Below are 22214 nucleotides of genomic sequence, written 5' to 3' on the forward strand. Positions count from 1 at the left end.
GCTTGGCTAATGGGGCTCGCACTGTTTGCACGTCACCGAGTTCACTCGATCCATATTTGAGGACGGAGAAACACCCCGATCACGCAGCTTTAATCTAAGCTGGTCACGTGTCTGTGAGAACCCTCATTAGCATTTGGGTATGCTTATCAACATCAGCTTTGCTTATTATCTTGATGGTTTGTGTAATCATGTGAATTTTTTTGTACATGTTTTTTAAAGTTGTTGCATGGCCAGAAACAGTTATTGGGTTTGCAATTACACGGTTGCAGGCTCACAGGCACATAGAGACACACACTTTGTTTATTTTTTACAAAAACATGCAATTCTTTCATGTGCCTCACTGCGAAGTTCACATGTGCGGAGCAGCTGTGGATGTGTTTGTTTGCGAAAGATCTACATTAGCCTTTCTTCCACCTCTCTTTGACCTAATTGAAAACGATTCAGTGTAATTGTTTGATGAATAGTGGTGACTTTCCATTGATCTACAGTATGGCGATACAGCACTAATATGTCTGGACTGGCAGAGTTTCTATTTAAAAATATTCCTGCTTTTTTATGTTGTGCTGCTATAGTAAGGGAAAAATATGAAGGGTATTCATCAACTTGAAAATCAAATCAGTTTATGCCTTCAGGTGATGTTGAAAATCCCAATAAAATCCAATGTGTGAATTAATTAACAGATGAACTTCAAGCATGGGATAATGTGCCTTCATTAGTGGATGCATATATTGAAGTCTCTTGTTTTTTTATTTATTATTAATGTTTTTTTTTTTATTAATTTGTGTGTTTACAGGATGCTGGAATATTCTCTCAACCTGCAGAATGTTAGTTTCTCTGCGGTCCGAACAGTCAGAGTACTTCGACCTCTTCGGGCTATCAACCGAGTTCCCAGTGAGTATAATAACTGTAAACTTGTTTGAAATGTGCTTGCACACTATATACTGTAAAAAATATTGCATATTTCAGTCTATAATATGCACTACTTCATATATACTGCATTTATTTTACAATAGAGTGAAAAGAGTGAAATAAAACCAAAGACCTTATCATACACCCAGCGCAATAAAGAGCAAGACATATTTTGTTGCTATTTTGAGGCCAGCGCAACCCATATTTTCACGTTTTTGTACAAAAATAGCAAATACATTTGCACCACTTTGTGGACTCATGGGCCTGCCGGTCTAGAAAGGAGGTGTGTTAAGGCGCATTGTTGTTGCATTGCTATTTTGAGGAACTGAAATAGACCATGCTGTTGACCAACTGAAATCAGGTCTAAAGTCCAGTGCAGAGTGCGTTAGTTGTACACCTATGTAGGTCACAATCCTTGCACATTGCTTAAAGCACACAGGATGTACAGCAACACACAAATATCTTTACATATGAAAACAAAAATTATTTAAAAATATTATTTTCTACATAAATATAAAAAACACTGCCTCTATATCTTCTTCATCTCTGGGGGACTTTTTCAGTTTATTCGTAACATTTTGCTTTTGAAAAATGTTGTTATGACTAATATTAGTTGTAGTATTATTTATTATATGCAAATTTATATTTGTTTTAATAAAGACGAGTTTAGATTTGTCCATCTGTCAAGTTTTTGGAGATATGGTGCATAATAACAGGACGTGTGTTTGGATATATACGTTTTTTATCACACTTCCTCATTATTTTTCATTTATTTGTGTGCCTAGAACTGAATTTAGAAATAGTTTTGGAATAAATCTTGGTGGTTAACAAATTAAATATGCTGGCTAATGGATGTCTTCAGTCAAAATGCGTACAACATTGTTGTACAGTAAAAGTAAAGTAAAGAGAAATTAAAGAGGCTGGATGGAGGAGGCTCGTTCTTTATCCTTGTGCTGCAGATGGTCTGTTTATCCGTTTTCTTACTAGTGAAGTGTTCAGTTTTTCCACCTACAATGTCCACCATGTAAATAGCAAATGCCTTATGGAGCAACATAATTGACTCTTAAAGGGAATGGGAGGTGAGTCTCTAATTGGTTTAATGCACATTATTCTCAAAACACACCCAAAACTCATTAAGAGAGTAAGCAGAATCCTGTTAGACCAGGGGTCACCAATCTCGTTCCTGGAGGACCAGTTTCAAGTATACCTTGTAAGACTGTGTCCCAAATGGCACACTATACACTATGCACTCATGCACTATGTACTTATGCACTTACACACTCAACAGGATAGTATATGTATGTAGTGGTGTCCCAAGTGGCACAATAATGTTTTTTTACTTAGCGAAAATTCAAACCGTTTCCCTGATGACGTTTGACGGATGCCAAATCAGTGAAATAAACAACAGAATTATCAAGTAATACCTGCCGTGAGTATTGCCGCATTTACCATCGGGAGGCGCTATAATCACTCTCATAGGAGAATTTAGCTTTCACCATCCAAAATAAATAAAGTTATCCAACATGTGCGTCCGATAGCTCCGCCCCTTCCGCTACATAAGCAAACCTGCGGTCGTTGAGTGCGTGAAGTGTCCATCATTCCACACTTCATTTTAGCGGCTGAATGAGTGCATCATCCGGGTAATTAAAGTGCACTTACTATTTTTAGAGTTTTCAGTGTGAACACACTACTTACACTATTTATAATACAAAATGGCGTAGAATAGTGCATAAGTATGCGATTTGGGATGCAGCTCTTGATTAGCTTGTTCAGGTGTTTTTGATTAGGGTTGGAGCTAAAATATGCAGGAAACCGGATCTCCAGGAACAAGTTTGGTTATCCCTGTGCTAGACCATACGCTGTGACACAGAGCATATTCTTCCGTCCTTAAAATAGCAAAAGTGGATTTGGACATGACCTTAATGCTTTTGCACCATGCACTTTAGACTAGCCTAGATCCTTAAAAAAGAGCCCCATATTTTAAGATACATCAGAAATATTTTCAAAGGTAATTAAAACCAAATTAACATTAGAGTAGTGACGTTTTAGTAACACTTCACATTAGAATGCTTCTCCAGCAATTTTAGAAGTATTTTTGTCATGGGAATTTTAAAGAAGTCATTGATAATGTGTTTAAGCCATGAACAAAACCAACCAGACACATGGTGAATCATCAATACCAGCTTTTACTTGATGCCAAGAACTATATGGTATCAGACAAATCGGGACAAGCCTCTGTACTTAATGGCTTTAATGAGAAAATTGAAAAATACATACACTCCAATGAAGCTTTGTAAATGATGCAATCAAATAAAAAATGCAGCGAAAAAGTAAAATTGTTGGTTGTATCTGTAGAAACAAGATGCTTTATTTCAAAATATGCACATATTGTTTTGGAAGAGTACTTAAATGCTTTTCGGTGTTTACTTTTTTGACATTAATTGAATGTTCAATTAAGGTACAACTGTATCACTGTGTTGTAGAAAATGGGAAGACAGAACTTAATTCAATTGATTAATTCCCCACATTCAATCAAAGAGTTTATTGAATTCAGAATGTTCTGTTGAATTGCATTATTTAAGCACTGTGGTCAATTAATGTAATTTAATCAGCATTTGAAAGAGAAATGTAGCCTGGCCTCAGTCATACACCAGAGGTTATGCCATTTTAGCGACTTTAGATTTATAGATCATTTTCCTCTTGAGTGGTTTTTACGGCTTTTCTCTTTACACACACACACACACACACACACACACACACACACACACACACACACACACACACACACACACACACACACACACACACACACTCACACGCATGCACATGCACACACGGAGTAAAAAAGAATAATAGATATGAGCTCACACACATACACACACTCTCTCTCTTTCTCTAAGGCAGAGTGATGATATTTCATTGGCCACATATTTATATACCGGATGTTTTAATCACCCTCTGTGCCAAGGAGATGCCCGCGGTTCCCCCACGGCTCTTATTTCATGAGGAACCATGTCTGGACAATTCTGCTTGATGTCCCTATTTGTGGAGACTAGTAAAATGTATATTGGACAATGGTAGCATTTAGCTGGAATGTTTTGACTAGCCCAGTTGAGGTTTTGGTGAGGGTAATTTGTGTGGGGTCTTGTTCACTTCTCAACCCTCTGGATATGGTTCAGCACGTCTATCAGTCTGACTGACAAACTTCTCCCATGCTACATGACTAGAACTGGTCATGATTAAGTTTAAAACTGCTCTCTATACACTGTTTAGTGTCCTATATTGGGTGCTTGCCATTTTAAATTTGTGTCTGATTTTTGAGAATTACTAGATTCCATACATTTCTTTACTTACTTATTACCACAATCCAATCTGCTTTTGAAGGGTTGTTTCCCAAAAACTAAAGTGAGGAGGCAAAAGAACTGAAGAAGAAGAAGAAACATGGTTGATATGAACACTGGAAGTTGTGATTTTCCATTCATAATTTAAGCTAGGGTTCTGTTAGGAGTCAGTTACAGTACCTAACTGAAAACCCAGAGCAAATAAGAACTTGATCATACATTTGTGTAGGTTCGGTTGATAGTTATTTTTTTATGTAGGGATTAAGGGGCAATTGACACTGACCCATTAGAAAAAAATTAGACCTGAGGAATAACATTTTCTAAAAAAATTAGTGAACAAGATTAAATTGTTCTGTTTTATTAGTTGCAACACATCTGAACAATGTCTTTAGGTGTGGTTTTTCAGGACATTGGTCAGGTTTTTGTCCTAAAACCCGTCCTAGGTGCACTCAAAAAGATTCATTATTGGATGCACTCAAATTAATTTAGAACAGGATTTCCATCCAATACATTTGTTAAGCACTAACTTAAAAATATATATTCAAACAATTAAATGCAATTGAGTTAGTCCAACATGATTCTATCAAATAAAAGTTTAAATACATTTGTATTTTTGTTTAACCTAAATTCAAAGGTCTGATAATGTCATGTATGTCTTATTTCTGCCATACATTTCAAAGTTTCTTGGTTTTATTTTAAGTTATTCTTAATGAACTAAAAGAAACATTTGAAGCATTTTTCACCAGTTACATGTACAGTTGATTGAGACTGAATCTCAAAACTAATTTAAGGACAGTTTATTTCTCACAGAGAAAAGCAATAAAGTGCATTTTTCCTAATTAAGCTATCAACACCCCAAGCATGAGTGCTTCTGCAAGGTAGTAATCTATAAACTCAAAGCATTACATGAAAATCTTCAAAATAAAGTCAATATTAAACTGTATCAAGTCTTTCTATTAACTTTAAACACCCAAGATTGACCCCTTTCTTGCCAACTTTTCCCTCTTTTAATTCAATTCCACGCAAATAGCAAGGTAGTTGGACCAAAACAATTACTTCTTGTTGTCCCAAAACACTTAAGTTAACTTAATGGTTTACAAACGTTAGTGGACTGAACACAAACCAAATAAATTGGCTAAAGAAACTACAAGGATTGTGTTGTTTCAGCTCATTTTAAGTGGGCAGTTTGAACAAGCAGCAGCAATCCTTTTATTGAATGTGTAGGACTAGTTTCTCATGTCTCATCCAAAGACTTTTAATTAGATTTTTTATTTTTACTGTGGAATACTGTAAGATTCTGTGAGAACTGAATTCATCCATTGATGTGATACATTATCTGTTAGGCCTGCTTAAATTACTTTAGCTCTGCAGTTTCTTGAAAAAAAAAATAAAATAAAATTAAAAATATGATAATAATTATTAATATAGCTGCAAGCAGCAATTAAGGGGCCAAGCACTTTTGACCAAAAGGTGGCGCTGCTCCAGAAGTTTTTAAGGACTTTCAGGGCATGGGGTTGAAGATGCATACCATGTTTTGTAATGATATGTGAATGTGTTGGTAAAATATAGCATTTTTGACCAAAAATCGAAATGGTTGATGGCCAAAATGGCTGACCTGTAAAAATCAGACATCACTCGGCTCGACATGCTCTGGCGGATGTAATGAGACCAGTTTTATGAATTTCGGATGAAAGGTTGAGGCGTTATAAACCAAAAAAGCAAGTTTTTTGTAACTCCGGACCACTAGGGGGCAGTGTGCCGAAACTCCGGATATAACCTCAGACCCTAGTTGTCATAACACACACCAAGTTTGGTGTTAATTGGTGAATGCGTTACGGAGATATCTTCTCAAGTCCATTTTCGCAAGTTCTTCGTTAAATTTGATCGCAAGTTAAACAAAAACGGTTGGTCAAATCAACTTGAATTCCATAAGTTTTGGTTTGCATGGTCTGTAGATCATGTGATTCAATTTTGGTGAAAGTCGGAGAAACGGCCTAGGACGAGTTCGATCAAATACGTCACAGATCAAAGACGTCATAGTGTGCGTTTGAATTTGACTGAGCCAAGGAATCAGAGGAAAAAAGAATTTTGATTTTAGCCCATTAGGTTCAAAAGTTATCATAATAAACGTACGTGAATGTTTGGACAAGTGGTGGCGCTAGAGAGTTTGATTTTGAGACTTCATGTTTGGTCTGATTAATGTTAATACTGTCCTCTATCATTGTGCCAAATTATACAACTTTCCCGCATACGCCTATATGGGCTGCCATTCAAATCCGGCGGAAGAAACGGAAGAAACAAAAACGGTGCTTGGCCCCTAATAATGATAATGTCAATCATCCTAACAGAACCAAGTATTCAACAGCCCTGTAGTGTATATTTTTATTATATTATATTATATTATATTATATTATATTATATTATATTATATTATATTATATTATATTATATTATATTATATTATATTATATTATTGGAAAAATGTTAAGTTTTTATTTTATTTTAAAGTATAATTAAAATAAATAAGAATCAAATAATACAAAAAATCAGACATATAAACAGTGACATTTAATTCATAAACCAAACAGGCCATATTAGAGATAAGGAAGTGAACATTTCATGACAAAATTGTCTACGGTAGACTCGCAATTTACATCACTGTACAAATTTGCTCACTCATTTCATTTTATTTTCCTCTTTCCTGATGCTTTCCATTTCTGAGTCTACTCATCTGCCAAACACTATACAGGGATTAGTGAATGAGTGAACAAGTGAGCGCTTTTGGATGCAGCCCATGTTATTCACTTTAGGCCTAGGGGTTCATAAATGGCTCAATTCAATTTCATTTAGAAGACAAGAGCTGCATCCATTCCTATTATTATTATTAACTAATTAATACCTGTCCAAATCAGAGACCGGGGGATGTGGCGTGAAGTGGTAGCAGATAGGCTCATTCATTATTCAAGAGCCACACACACATTGGGATTATTTTATCTGTGGCTTGTCTGCTGCAGAACATCACTGGTAGAAATGGGGGACAGAGAGTTTTGTTGATCCTAATCATCAATCTTTAGACAGTCTGGGTGGAAACCAAAACGTTTTTGTACAGTATTACTTTAAAATAAATGACCCAGAATTTCTCATTCACATTTCTTCACACTTTTCACAACTTACCTAAAATGTATTTATATTATATTGAACATCACATGCATGCTTTGTTTGCCATTATTTTATTGTTGTTCATTTTATATTGACTGTTTAAAAGAAAACCCTTAAAACTGATATTTTAAAAGTCATGTTCCTCCTTTATGCCCTACTTCTCTCTCTTCTTAACATAATTTAAATAATATATTACATAAATAGTGCTATACTGTATGGTAAAACGTTAGTTTAAGAAACAATTTTAATTGTTATCTAGTGGCTTATTACCTGCCTGTTTAAATAGCCATAGAGATATCATTATAATATTAGTGTCATGATCACCAGCGGTCTAACCTGTGCAGATTGCTGGGTAGCTACACATATGCCACTTTAATGAACTACAACTCCCATTATGCACCTTATACACACCAGTTCCCGATTCCCCCTGATTACACACACACAGTTGGCAGCTCATGATAGACTGATTACTATACTGATTGACTATAAAGACACCTCATTCACACACACTTTGCTGGGTCTTGTGATCTGTAAGTGAGCATTACTAAGTGTTTTCCTCATCTTGCCTTGCAGTGTTTTTGACCTTCGCTTAATTTTACTGTTTATGTTGTATTGCCGCCTGTATTGACCATTTGTCTGTATTCTGACCACACTTTTGGATTATATTATATTATATTATATTATATTATATTATATTATATTATATTATATTATATTATATTATATTATATTATATTATGATAATAATGTATTAGTTGACAGGAAGAGAAGATAGAAGAGGGGGATGGGATTTGGTAAGGTCTGCGAGTTTGGACACCTGCAGTGCAGTTTAGCTATTTTTTATTATTTTATTGTTACATTTTATTGATTTTTTTTTTTTTTTTTACTCTTTCACTTATATTTTACCTTGGTTTACTCTTGTTGCTATACTACTTTGAGTCATTATATTATAGTCATAGTTATTATACCGCTTGGGCAACAAACAAGCAAATGTCTGGTCTACCAGACTGTGAACGTATACCACAAGGTTCAAGAGCTACAGACAATTTTATTTGGTTTAGTCATTTTTTCAGAAAATTCTCAAAAATAGACACCGGTTAAGATGTTTAACATTTTATTTATTTTTATCCAGGAAAACTTCTTCAAGAGTGTCCTAAAGTGCTATACAGTACAGTATGTTGACAGACTGACCACTAGTATATCTGCATCATATTTATGCATTTTTAAAAACAAAAATACTGCTACTACTGATGTGTGTTGTTATCATTATTATTAACAACAACAATATGGAATGATTAAGCTTTTTACTTTTTCCAGAGTCACGTCAGTCCTCGTCTGTCCTCTACCCCTGTGTTTTCCTCTTTGTCTTTGTGTTCTGGGTACACTGTTAACCCTTACCGTAGATTATGCAGTAAATAACTATAAAATAGCCAGTGTTTAGCTGTAATGAAAAGAAACAGTATTTTACTGTAAAAGGAGCAGGATTTGTATGAAATTCTGTAGTGCAAAGAAAAAATTACAGTAATTTACTCTATGTACCATTACAGATATACTGTTCAACCATAAACAAGCATTGCTAAATAACTAGTAAAAATGTTTATAAAAAATATATATACATCTTAAACAGCACGCACATACATTTTTGCAGAGACTCAATGAATTTGTCTGGAAAACTTCAAATGAAGTAAGTTAATGTGGCATTAACAGTATAGTATAAAGGCTTTCCTAAATAAATGTATAAACCATGTTATTTTTTGTGTTTTTTATTATTACTACAGATTTGGAACGACATGAGAATCAGATTATTTATTATTATTATTATTATTTATTTTTTATTTTTTGCTTTGGATAAAGTTTGTATATTTTTATTGTTTTTTATTAAACAATATGTGCATAATTGTGATACATGTAGGCAGTTGCTTTGAAAATATGCTATGTACCAGGGGTGTCAAACTCCTGGAAGGCCGCAGCCTAGTAGAATTTAGTTCCAGCCCTGCTTCAACATGTTATCTTTAGATTTAGTTTGATCAGGTGTGTTTAATTAAGGTTAAAGCTTAACTGCACTGTTACCCTGTAGATTATGCAGTAAATGACTGTAAAATAGCCAGTGTTTTGCTGTAATGAAAGAAACAGTATTTTACTGTAAAAGGAGCAGACTTTGTATTAAATTGTGTAGTGCAAATGATAAATTACAATAACTTACTTTACGTACACATTACAGGTAGTAACTGTGACAATAAAAAACAAATTACTGTTCAACCAGTACAGTCCCATCTACTCTGATGCTTTATGTTGCTAATCATAGAGACGTGCATTTTAAAGGCAGAAAACAATGATTTAGGCATCACCACACACTCCCATAGGCTGTCTTATTCTTAACAAAAAAGTTTTAGAAAAAGTTTTCAGAAAATGCTGGCCTTTTAAGGGAGCCACGTGTTTGATTTGTTTACTGCTGCGTGCTCTATTCTCTGTCCATCAATTCAGATGTAGTCTGATATGTTTTAAGCTTTAAATAAGAATCTACAATAAGTAAGTAAAATGTGTTCAAATTAATTTTGAGGGTTTCTAAAATAAGGCTGTGTTTTAAGTTATATTGTAGTTATCTTGAAATGTGTTGAAAGCTACATTGTTAGCTAGTTAGCCTCTCCTCATATAACTTCTTACATTACTTTTATTTAAGTATATTTATTTATTGGATATTGCATATTGTCATAATGTACAGATGCTAACATTTCATGTATCTTTCTGGCAAATAAGCAGTTTTAATGCACATAAAAACCATTAAATTCCATCACCTTAGTAAGGTAACATGTGCACAGAAATCATCACAGGGAATCACAAAAACATGATACACATAACCATCCACACACAAAAGCTCCACTGTCAGGTCCCAGGTTGTGAGTTTGTTGCTATTTTAGATTTCAGAGCAGTGTTTCCACCTATGAATTTATATTAGAAACAATATAAAAGTTTGTTGTCATGAGATTTTTAAAGTAAATAATAAGTATAACAATAAAAGATTGGATCCTTTGGATACTCTGTGTTGCCGACTTTAATTTTGTTTTTTTATAATTATTTAAAACTTTTTATTGAGAATTGACAGTATGTGCCTGTGTTTGACAAACATGTTTCTATCTATATCTCTATCTATGTGTTCTTTTCATACGCCTTTTTTAAATAATTTAAAAAATAAAATAATTATTTTGTGTTTTTTGCTGTTCAGTTTTTTATGCATGGTTCACATTGAGGAGAGAGTTACACGTTTCACTGCAACACACCTGAACCAATTAATTAGGACCTGAACACCACTTGATAATTACAGGCAGGTGTGTTTGATATGGGTAGCAACTGAAATCTGCAGGAAGGTAGATCTCTAGGAACAGGATTGAGCACCCCTGCTATATACCATGGGGGTCAAACTCCAAGTTCTTGGAGAACTGCAGGGCAGCAGAGTTTAGTTCCCACCCTGATTCAACATTACCTGTAGAATTCTAACAAGCCTTAATTAGTTTGATCAGGTGTGTTTAATTAGAGTTACAGCTTAAAGTCCCGGTCACACTGCACTTTTCTCCCTATAGACTTCCATTCATACGCATGTGAATGCTGCAGACCTGGAATGCAACCTCATGTGAGGTTTACAGCAGTAAAAAATTTCGCAGTATTGGAAAGTTCAAGCTTGGAGAACTCTGACCTGCATCATGTGATTGCTTGAGACCAATCAAAGATCAAATCATGACCTCTCTGAACAAAAATTATGGACCAGTCGCTTGCTTTTTCAATCTCTAATTATTTTGTTTAATCCCACTCCTTTTCGCAGTGCCATATGACAGAATTTCGCATTCTCAAACATTAGTGTGACCACAGCCTTACTGTGCAGACCTGTGGCTCTCATTAATATGTAAGATGATATTTATATCTGCTGGTTTCTTAATTTGTTATATATTTTCTGTTGTATATTTGTTTGCTGCCAAAACAATAAAATAAATTTGTCAGAATTTTTATGCCTTCTATTTTTAATAACAGGTAATAATACTAATTAATTTTAGTAACACTATGACATACTATTAATGTGTATGCAGTATAATGCTGTAAGTTGTAACACTACAGTACAGTAATTAACTGTACACAGTTTCCAGTTAGTTACCACTACTGCTCTATTACAGTAATTAACTGGCAACACTGTTGCCAGCTACTCACTTTAATGGTTCGGTTACAGTAAATAACTGGCAACACTGTTGCCAGTTACTTACTGCAACCAAATCTTTACAGTGAGTATCTGGCAACAGTGTTGCCAGTGTTCTACAGTAAAAAAAAGCCTGGTAAGGTCTAACAGTGTATCTTTGAAGACCCGTTTTAATCAACATCACACTCTGTTGTTCTCCACACCCACGGCCTGATTGATAAAGGGACGGGACAAAACTGTCAGTCGATGACAAACACGTTCCCTCACAAATCAAAATCCTGTGGCTTCAATGTGCCTTGTGTCAGGTGTGAAAAGTGGCCTCTTAAAGGCTTACTAATGTGTAGTTGGACCCCTATATTTGGCCTTTCAGTCCCCCTGAAGGTGGATTAGTCTGTCAAAAAGTGTAGAGCTCCTACACTTCATCTTCTGGATTAGAATTCACTGATTCCTCACTTGAGGGCGCTTGGAGGTTAATTGGAAACCTGCCCGCCTGCCTGCCCACTTGTGTATTCTGGTTTTATTTGGGGCATCATGCCGGGCATCTGCCAGCAAGTGACGTTGTGGTCATCATTTTCTGAAGGCCAACAGTAATTGGAATGGTGGACATGAAGATTGGTCAGAGAGAGACAGATGCAGTTTTATTTTATTTAGTTTTATTGTTTAATTTATTTTAGAATTATGAGAGATTAGAGTGAATCAGTGTGAAGGAACAAGGAGTGAAATGAAAGCCATAATTTGTGAAAGTGTAGCCTTGTGGGAATTTAAAAAGACAATTAACTCTTGAACCATGTGCCTGACTTTATCTGACTTTATTCTGCTGGTCTAAAATAAGTCTTTAATAAAAAATAAAAAATTATATTCTCATTTTTTATTTTATTTTATATTTCCTTTCTTTCTGTTTGTTTTATTTTATTTTGATGTGTTTTCATAATTGTAGTATTTTTTTAAAAAAACATTGAACTGTTCTTTTCATTAGTTTTCTTTTCGGCTTAGTCAATTTATTAATCCCGGGTCACCACAGTGGAATGAATCGCCAACTTATCCAGCACGTTTTTTTACACAGCGGATGCCCTTCCAGCCACAACCCATCTCTGGGAAACACACACACAATCATTTACACTCATAGACTACGGACAATTTAGCCTACCCAAATCACCTGTTCCACATGTCTTTGGACTGTAGGGGAAACTGGAGCACTCGGGGGAAACCCACGCGAATGCAGTGCGAACATGCAAACTCCACACAGAAACGCCAACTGACCCAGCCGAGTCTCAAACCTGCGAACTTGCTGTAAGGCGACAGCACTACATACTTTATTTATTTATTTATTTATTTATTTATTTATTTATTTATTTATTTATTTATTTATTTATTTATTTATTTATGTATTTGTTTATTTGTTTGTTTGTTTGTTTGTTTGTTTATTTGTTTATTTATTGTGTGTGTGTGTGTGTGTGTGTGTGTGTGTGTGTGTGTGTGTGTGTGTGTGTATAAATATTGCTATTAAAAAACTGTAACGACAACAATGCTAAATTTTGTTTCCACCATATGTTGTAATATGTAATAATATGATTTTATAAATAATACTTTATACATTATAATTGCAGTTTATTGTTTGTGTGGGTGTACTGTATGGAATGTGTAATGGCCAAGCAGAATGAAATATGGATTTTGCTAATAGTATTACTGATCATCAATAACCTACTGTATGGAATGGATTTCTGACAGAATTCTGACAGGGTTTATTTTTATGTACAGTATAAATCAATCTTTAATATGAATCAATAAACATTATTGTTAATTATGGAACTATCTCATGCACTGTACTTTACCAGCACTCTCTAATAAACTTGCATGATGTGCAAAAGAAAGCAGTAGGTTGAGTGCTGTCCTTTTCCAACCTTATTGAATTAATATTGAGAAGATTAAGCTTCTCATCAGTGTAGTTTAGTGTTGTGCCAAGAATCGACACCCTTGTGTTCAAACTGACACAACTGAACAGCACTGCAATAGTTCTCTTTTTTTCCCTATGCTTTTTACTCCTCTTCAAGCTATTCTAATTAAACCTGCAGAGAAGCTGCTTCTTTATTATCTGTGGAAGCTTATGAGAAATAAATAGAAAGCAGGGTTATGATCTCTTTTTCCTTTGCGCTTTGTTATTGAGCTTGTTTGGTGCATGTGGAGGACTCCAAAGGGCAGGGGTTTCCCAGGGGTCTTCTTCATAACACAGGGACCCGGGCACATTGTGTGGCCCTGGAGACTCTCTTTTTAACATAACAGAAGTGCTATGGCGGGATATTTACAGTCTGCCATTGGGGAATGGACTCCCCCTAAATAATCTTTCTAGAAGGAGTGTATAAATGAGTTTAGCCACCTGCAGCCACTAAGACCTTTTGCATTAGTGAATTGCTGTAAACTGACATACTTTATCTGGGTCAAATGAAGAAACAGGTAAACACAAGTCATATATTTTCTTGATTTTATTTGTCAACATTAATGCGAAAGTGGAAGTTCTTCACACAAAAGTGTTTTTGAGAAACTATATGGTTTTTATTTTATTTTTTATTTTTTCATTTTTGTGCTGTCGAAATGATTAAAGTAGAACATTGCAGCTATATCACAGTGTGACTTGTGAACATACACATTGCACATACATGCACAGTACACACAAAGAGCAATGCATTTTCAAAACATGTTGTGTAGTCTTGAAACAAACAAATAAATAAATTTATACAGTTAGGTCCATAAATATTCGGACACAATTTTAACATTTTTGACAAACAAGATGTGCTTCAACTGCAGACTGTCCTCTTTAATTTGAGGGTATTTACATCCAAATCAGGTGAACACTAGGAATTACAGTTTGCATATGTGCCTCCAACTTGTTAAGGGACCAAAAGCAATAGGACAAAATAATAATCTTGAATAAAACTTTCACTTTTAAATACTTGGTTGCAAATCCTTTGTAGTCAATTACAACCCGAAGCCTGGAACGCGTAGACATCACCAGATGCTGGGTTTCATCTCTAGTGATGCTCTGCCAGGCCTCTACAGCAACTGTATTCAGTTCTTGCTTGTCTTTGGGGCATTTTCTTTTAGTTTTGCCTTCAGCAAGTGAAATGCACGCTCAACCGGATTCAGGTCAGGGGATTTACTTGGCCATTGCATAACATTCCACTTCTTTCCTTAATAAATTCTATGGTTGCTTTTGCAGCATGCTTTGGGTCATTCTTCATCTGCATTGTGAAGCACCACCCAATGAGTATTAAAGTATTTGGCTTAATATGAGCAGAAAATATTGCCTGAAACACTTTAGAATTCATCTTGCTGCTTTTGTCAGCATCACATCATCAATAAATACAAGAGAACTAGTTCCACTGACAGCCATACATGACCATGCCATGTCACTACTACCACCATACTTCACTGCTTAATATCATGAGTTCCTTTCCCCCTCCATACCTTTCTCTTCCCATCACACTGGTACAAGTTGATCTTGATCCCATCTGTCCATAGAATGTTGTTCCAGCACTGTAAAGGCTTTTTAAGAACTCTAATCTGACCTTCCTGTTTGTAAGGCTCACCAATGAATTTACATCTTGTGGTGAACCCTCTTTATTCACTCTGTTGTAGTCTTCTCTTGATTGTTAACTCTGACGCACATATGCCTACCTCCTGGAGAGTGTTCTTGATTTGGCCGACTTATGTAAATGATTTTTTCTTCTCCAGGGATAGAATTCTTTGGTCATCCACCTCAATTGTTTCAGTAGTCTTCCGGGTCTTTTGGTGTTGCTGAGCTCACTGGTGCATGCGTTCTTTCTTTTTAGTAATATTCCAAACAGTTGTTTTGCCCGTGCTTGATGTTTTTGCTGTCTCTGGTTTTGTTTTTTCAGCCTAATGATTGCTTGCTTGACTAATAGTGACAGCTCTTTGGAACTCATCTTGACAGTTGAAAGATTCCAAATGCAAATAGCACACTTAAAGTGAACTTTGGATCTTTTATCTGCTAATTGTAATTGAGGTAATGAGGAAGTAATACACACCTGGGTGTGAAACAGCTGAGAAGCCAATTGTACAATTACTTTTGGACACTTAACAAGTGGGAGGAACATATATAAACTGTTGTAATTCCTACAGCGTTCACTTCATTTAGATGTAAATACCCTAAAATTAAAGCTGACAGTCTGCAGTTCATTTAATTTCAAATCCATTCTGTCGGCGTATGGAGCCAAAAATGTTACCACCGACGACCAACTCAGCACATTCTCCACGTCTCCTTAACCAAACACAAATGATTCAGATTATTAGCTCATAAGTAGAGACTAAAAAACCTGTAATTAAAGGAGATATCCAAAACATGCAGTCTTGTGTCCTCCAGGAACATAGTTGCCTTAGGGGTCAGTACCCTGACACACAGTATAGAGCAACTGCACCAACAGCATCTCCTGTACCTTTCCTCACTGTCCTATCATACAGTATAGGCAAACATGCCAAAAATAAATCGAGAATAATGCGTACCTGTTAGATTTACAATTCATTTTAATGTTTATTTGCACTATTGGTGCAAGAGCTCATAACAATGTACACACAGTTTAATATATTTCATTTTTTTGGCCGCTTAGCCAATCAGCTGAGCAGTGCCATGAGCATCTTGACTGATGTTTTGTGTAGTGTATAAACATATTTTGGAAACATTCTACAAAGTCACAAAAAAAGTTCACAAGCAACATTAAAGTCCTTATGAAATCAAGATTGACACTAATTACTTTGTTAGTGGACATTTATATACTTGAAGTGGACAATTAATTAGTCTTGGCAAGATGATCCACAGAAAAGTGGTGATGCCAGTTTAACAGCTTTGGCAGATTATACTTTACTACATTTCTCAAATCACAGAAGCGCTGCAAATAAGCAATGAAAAAAAGAATGTTGGAATAAAATTTCACAACTTGAAAGTAAAGTTGGTAGAAACTTCCGGTTCACGCAGACTTCAACAAACTTCAAGTTAGCACAAACTCAGACAGTCCATTATCAAATTGTGAGGAAACTCGCATGACCCTGCGTTCATTTTGTCAAGCCTTAAAGGACCAACATTCCTGAAGGTGATTTTTCTCCTGGAAATACACATCCCTGTGGGGAATTACCTCTCAGTTTGTAAAGGACACGGATCTGTGCCGCTGTCACTGATTCAATGCTTGTTAAGCCCTGACTTGGCAAGCTTAGCTGAGATGCTGTGCTAGGGTGAACTCCACGCGCATTTGGACTCACTAATGACCGAAGTTAGGAAGTGATTTTCTGTGCGCAAATCTCCAAGCACTGGATTATCCACAAGAAACACGCCGTAATTGGAGGAAACAGTCTGAATTTCTGATGTCTGAGACCTCGATTGTTTTTTTCAACTCACCATTCGCTAATTACAAGTACATAAATATACGCTGATAAGCGCTCACAAAATGACAGCGCGTTTCCTACTGTAATTAGCAAGACATAAAATATTCTGTGTTTCCATCAGAGCGTTTCATTAGAGAAACCTGAATTTGAGAGGTGAAACCCTTCTTGAAGACGTCGGCTTTAAGAAATGTAGAATCTGCACTATGCCGTGCACTGTAAAGCCACACAGCGGAGGGCCATTTTATGTGATGACACGGGCCCTCTATTGTCATTCATTGCTCTTAATGCCTCAGTGCTTATCGCTGCTCACTCTTCCTCCAAATGTGGAAATTACAGTCAGCCACAGTTAGTTATCACCCACTGACTGCCAGGGAGCACCGGCTGGATTACCCTGCTCCACCAATTACCCGCCAAAACCTGAACAGGAAATGATTTTCATCATTTATGCTCCAGTCAGCTGGCATTGTGCTTTGACAGAGGGCAGATATATTGGAAAAGCCACTGCAACCGTGTCTGAAAAACCTGGGTATCAGCAGAGATTTTTATTTTTTTTTACTGGCGCATATAAACATTCATTCTTTAGGTTTTACAGTGAGCCTCCATAAACTTGAGTTTGTTCGGTATATTATAGTGCTATAACTTAATGTGTTTTACGAGAACAATATGCTTGAGGCAGTATCTTTTTATTATAACTACAGTGTTATTATTGTGTGTGTGAAGGGTAAAATTATACTTCAGCTGCTCTTTCATTGTGTTGCAGGTATGAGAATCCTGGTGACGCTTCTACTTGACACTCTCCCCATGCTGGGCAATGTGCTGCTGCTTTGCTTCTTTGTTTTCTTCATCTTTGGGATCGTTGGAGTCCAGCTGTGGGCCGGGCTTCTCCGCAACCGCTGCTTCTTACCTGAAAACTTCTCCCTGTGAGTGTGATGGCTTGGGATTTTGTATCACATGTACTGTTTACAGCTGGTGTCAGGATATATTTTGGTGGATTGTATCATAAGTAGGAGAGAGAACGTTCGAGGTTACTAAAGTAACCCTTCGTTCCCCGAGGAGGGGAACGGAAGCACTATAAGTGGATTTGATTATAAAATCCACGCATTGGGAGGTTCGGTTCAGAAGCTACTCGTCTGAAAGAGTATTGAACGGGCCAATTAAGAATGAATTGCCAGCGCAAGCCTGCGCAGGTGAGCGGCATAAGCAATCAACTGAGTATATAAGCTCACCTGGCGCCAGCAGACGCTATCCTTTTTAAGCTGAAGAGACTTTTAACAGCTAAGGGACAGTCATTATGGCGACGGAGTATAGTGCTTCCGTTCCCCTCCTCGGGGAACGAAGGGTTACTTTAGTAACCTCGAACGTTCCCCTTCGGGGGGAACTCCAGCACTATAAGTGGATTTGATTGTAAAATCCACGCATTGGGAGCCCATTGAAAGCGCCATAATGACTGCACCTTACCAACACCCCCGATGAGGAGATAGTCAAGCAAGCGTGACGCACCCACATCATGGGGGGCGCGGTCCTCCAACGTGTCCCTGGCCCTAATTTATCCTACTTCAACAGAAGTTTTACGGATTTAGATATATTTTTTGGGAAGTCGTGAGCATCTAGATAATTCTAGGAAAATACGACAGTACGTTGGGAAGCGTGGAATCCCGATAGGGAGGACGCTGCTGAGGCCATCCGTTACCCAAGGGGGGATAGATGGCAGAATTTACATATGGACTAGCCCTAAAAAGGGGGAGTACGCATAGCAAAAGAGTGGTTAGCGGGGAGGGAAGACACGGGTCCGCCCAGGGGGGGGGGGGAGGGGGGGGGATGGGGACTTAACCGTGACGGAATAAGCATATGGGATCGCCTAGTGGGGATCACGCATAGCAGGCACCTTTACCCAAAATGCGGGCTGACCAGTGGGCAGACCTACAACGTAGTGGGCCAGCAAGTGACTCCTCCGCTGAGTCAGTGCTGGGGGCCACGGAGGAATCTGCAGGGCTCACCTGACGGGGAACTTTACTGACAGATAAAAAGGCGCACGTATCTCCGTGTTAGGGAAAATGGCGCAGCAAGCGTGTTTCAACACCCTACTGAATTGTTTCCTCAATCACCAAGGGTTACCTAATACCCTTGAGGAAACCGGCTCCACTCGCAGATTGTAAAACCTTGCAAATGTGTTGGGTGTCACCCAGCCCGCAGCTCTACAGATGTCTGTTAGAGGGGCGCCGCGTGCGCGCGCTCGAGAGGATGCGAAGCTCCGAGTGGAGTGCGCACGCGCTCTCGGGGGACGCGGCTCATCTCGGCTCTGATAGTGAAAGAAAGGCATCCACAATCTAGTGGGAACTTATTTCGGTACGGCACTTCCCTGCTGCCGACCGCTATAACAGACGAAGAGCTGCTCAGATGATCTAAACTCTGAGTGCGGTCCGGATAATACGCAAAACGCGAACTGGACAATAAATAAGGGCTGGGTCTGCCTCCTCCGAGGGCAGCGCTTGCAGGCTCACTACCTCGTATTAAAACGGAGTGGTAGGAACCTTGGGCACATATCGCGGGCGGGGTCTCAGGACGTGAGAGAAGCCAGCCCAATTATAGGCACGAGTCACTGACCGAAAAATGCCTCCGGGTCCCCGACCCTCTAATCGATATCAACGCGACCAGCAGAGCTGTCTTCAGGGACAGAAAGATACTGAGTCGAGGATCGAAGGGATCTGACGCGGCTTGTGTAGCGAGGGCGAGATCCTAAGAGGGCATGAGAGGGGGCGGGGTGGATTAATTCGCTTAACGCCCCTGAGGAACCGGATGATGAGGTTATGCGTTCCCACGGTGCTGCCAGCCACCGCGTTATGAGAGCGGAGATGGCAGCCACGTAACCTTGAGTGTGGAGGGCGACAGCCTGCTCTCCAACTTCTCTCGGCGTAAAGAAAGCACAACGCTGATCTGGCAAATTACGGGGGTCTTCTCAGCGAGAGACACACCATTCAGTGAATAGACTCCACGTCAGGGCATAGGCGCGCTCGGGGAGGGGGCTCTAGCCCGAGTGACGGTATTAGCCACCGCAATCGGAGGTTACCTAAGTCTTCCTCGCGTCTAAAAATCTCCAAAGATCGGCGAGGGTGCCAGGTGGTGCCCTGTCCCTGAGAGAGTAGGTGCTCTCTCGAAGGGACTGCCAGGGGAGGGCTATCGCGAGGGAGAGCTCTGACATCCAGGTCCGGATGAGCCAGAGGGGCGCAACCAGCAACCTGTTCCTCGTCCTCCCTGACCTTGCACAGTAACTGCGCGAGCAGGCTCACTGGGGGAAACGCGTATTTGCGCGTGCCCCGAGGCCAGCTGTAAGCCAGTGCATCCGTGCCGAGAGCACTCGGTCAGGGAAAGAACAACTGGCAATGAGCGATCTCGGGGGAAGCAACAGATCGATCTGGGCTTCCCCGAAACGCGCCCATATCAGCTGAACAGACTCGGGGTGGAGTCTCCATTCTCCAGGACGCAAGGCTGCCGTGAGAGCGCATCGGCTGCACGGTTGAGCTTGCCTGAATATGAATGGCGTGCAGTGATTTCAGCCGCGGATGACTCCAGAGGAGCAGACGGCGGGCGAGCTGAGACATGCGGCGAGAGCGCATACCCCCTATACGGCTGATATACGCCACCGCCGCCGTACTGTCCGTCCTGACCAGCACGTGTTGCCGCTCCAGCACCGGAAAAAAATGGCGGAGAGCGAGGAACACTGCCAACAGCTCCAGGCGATATGCCAATGCAACTGGGTACCTTTCCACAGGTCCGCAGCCGCATGCCCGCAACGCACAGCCCCCCAGCCCGTGTTGGAAGCGTCTGCTGAAACGACAACAAGACTGGACGCCTGTTCTAGAGACACCCAGGCCTGTAGGAACGAGGGGTCGCTCCAAGGGCTGAGGGCGCGGCGACACAGCGCAGTAACAGAGACTCGGTGTGCGCGCGCGTGCCATGCGCGTCTGGGGACTCGATCGTGATCAGCCAGTGCTGAAGTGGTCTCATATAGAATAATCCGAGCGGCATGAAGCGACTGCGGATGCCATATGCCCCAGGAGCCTCTGAAATAGTTTCAGTGGGACCACTATTTTACTGTCGAGCTCTCTCAGACAGTACAGCATCAGCTGAGCGCGCTCTCCGGAGAGGCGCGCTGCCATGGTGACCGAGTCCAACTCCAGCCCGAGAGAAGAGATCCTCTGCACGGGGGCGAGTTTGCTCTTTTCTCGGTTGACTTGAAACCCCCAAAGGTGGAAGTGCCAGAGCACTTTGTCTCTGTGCATAATCAATTGCTCCGAGAGAGGGCAAAATCAGCCAGTCGTAAAGAAATCGAGTATGCAGATGCCCGCGAGCCAAAGGGGCGCTGAGGCACCCTCCACGGGCTTGGTGAGGACCCGTGGAGACAGAGAGAGCTAGAAGGGGAGGGCTTTGTATTGCCAAGCTCGACCTTCAAACGCAAACCGCAGAAACTGTCGGTGGCGAGGAAGAGTGGAGACATGGAAATACGCGTCCATCAAGTCTAATGCTGCAGGCCAACCCAGAGGACGAACGCACCGGAGGATGCGCTTCTGCGTGAGCATTCTGAACGGCAGCTTGTGCAGGCAGCGGTTCAAAACGCGCAGATCTAGGATTGGCCGTGACCCACCGCTCTTTTTGGGCACGATGAAGTGTGGGCTGTAAAACCCGCTCTCCATCTCGGCTGGAGGGAGCGGCTCGATTGCATCCTTCGCCAGGAGGACAGCAATCTCCTCTCGCAAGACAGGGGCGGACAGGGGGCTGACCCTGGTGAATACACACCCGTGACTTGGGGGGCCGTTTCGCGAACTGAATCGCATAGCTGAGTCTGATTGTGCGTATGAGCCACCGCGAAGAGCTGGCCCGCGCTAACCAGGCAGGCAGAGCTCCCGCTAATGGACTCATCGCTACAATCGCTGACGTACCAGCAGTGGGGCAGCGCGGAGTGGGTGTGCTGATCCGGGAAGCTTGCGGGTCCCACGGAAAAGCTGGAGGTGAGATATTTGCTCTCACTCCGAACACGAGCTCCGGAGGGGAGGCTCGAGGGGTGGGAGAAAGGAGACTGTCCTCCCAGCGCTCGTGAGCCACTGGCGAAACGCACCAAATCTGCAAGCTAGAAAGCATAGCGTCCCAGACTGGCAGATTTCGGGCTGTCACATCTGGGGAAGTGAAAAGTGCCCTTTCATAATGTTTTCATGGCAGTAAAAAGTGCCGTTGGA

The 22214-nt window shown here is 39.8% G+C and overlaps 1 protein-coding gene across 1 annotated transcript in view; it reads left to right on the plus strand.

Annotated features, from left to right (window-relative positions):
- Window positions 1–22214, plus strand: part of cacna1g (calcium channel, voltage-dependent, T type, alpha 1G subunit) — a 403764-nt gene that overhangs the window by 196168 nt on the left and 185382 nt on the right. Inside the window, exons 5-6 of the mRNA XM_073918537.1 lie at window positions 794–891; window positions 17744–17903. Of these exons, the coding sequence (XP_073774638.1) occupies window positions 794–891; window positions 17744–17903 (258 nt within the window). The remainder of the gene's footprint in view (window positions 1–793; window positions 892–17743; window positions 17904–22214) is intronic.

The sequence above is a fragment of the Danio rerio genome, chromosome 12, assembly GCF_049306965.1.
Source record: "Danio rerio strain Tuebingen ecotype United States chromosome 12, GRCz12tu, whole genome shotgun sequence".
In the NCBI taxonomy this organism is placed as follows: Eukaryota; Metazoa; Chordata; class Actinopteri; order Cypriniformes; family Danionidae; genus Danio; species Danio rerio.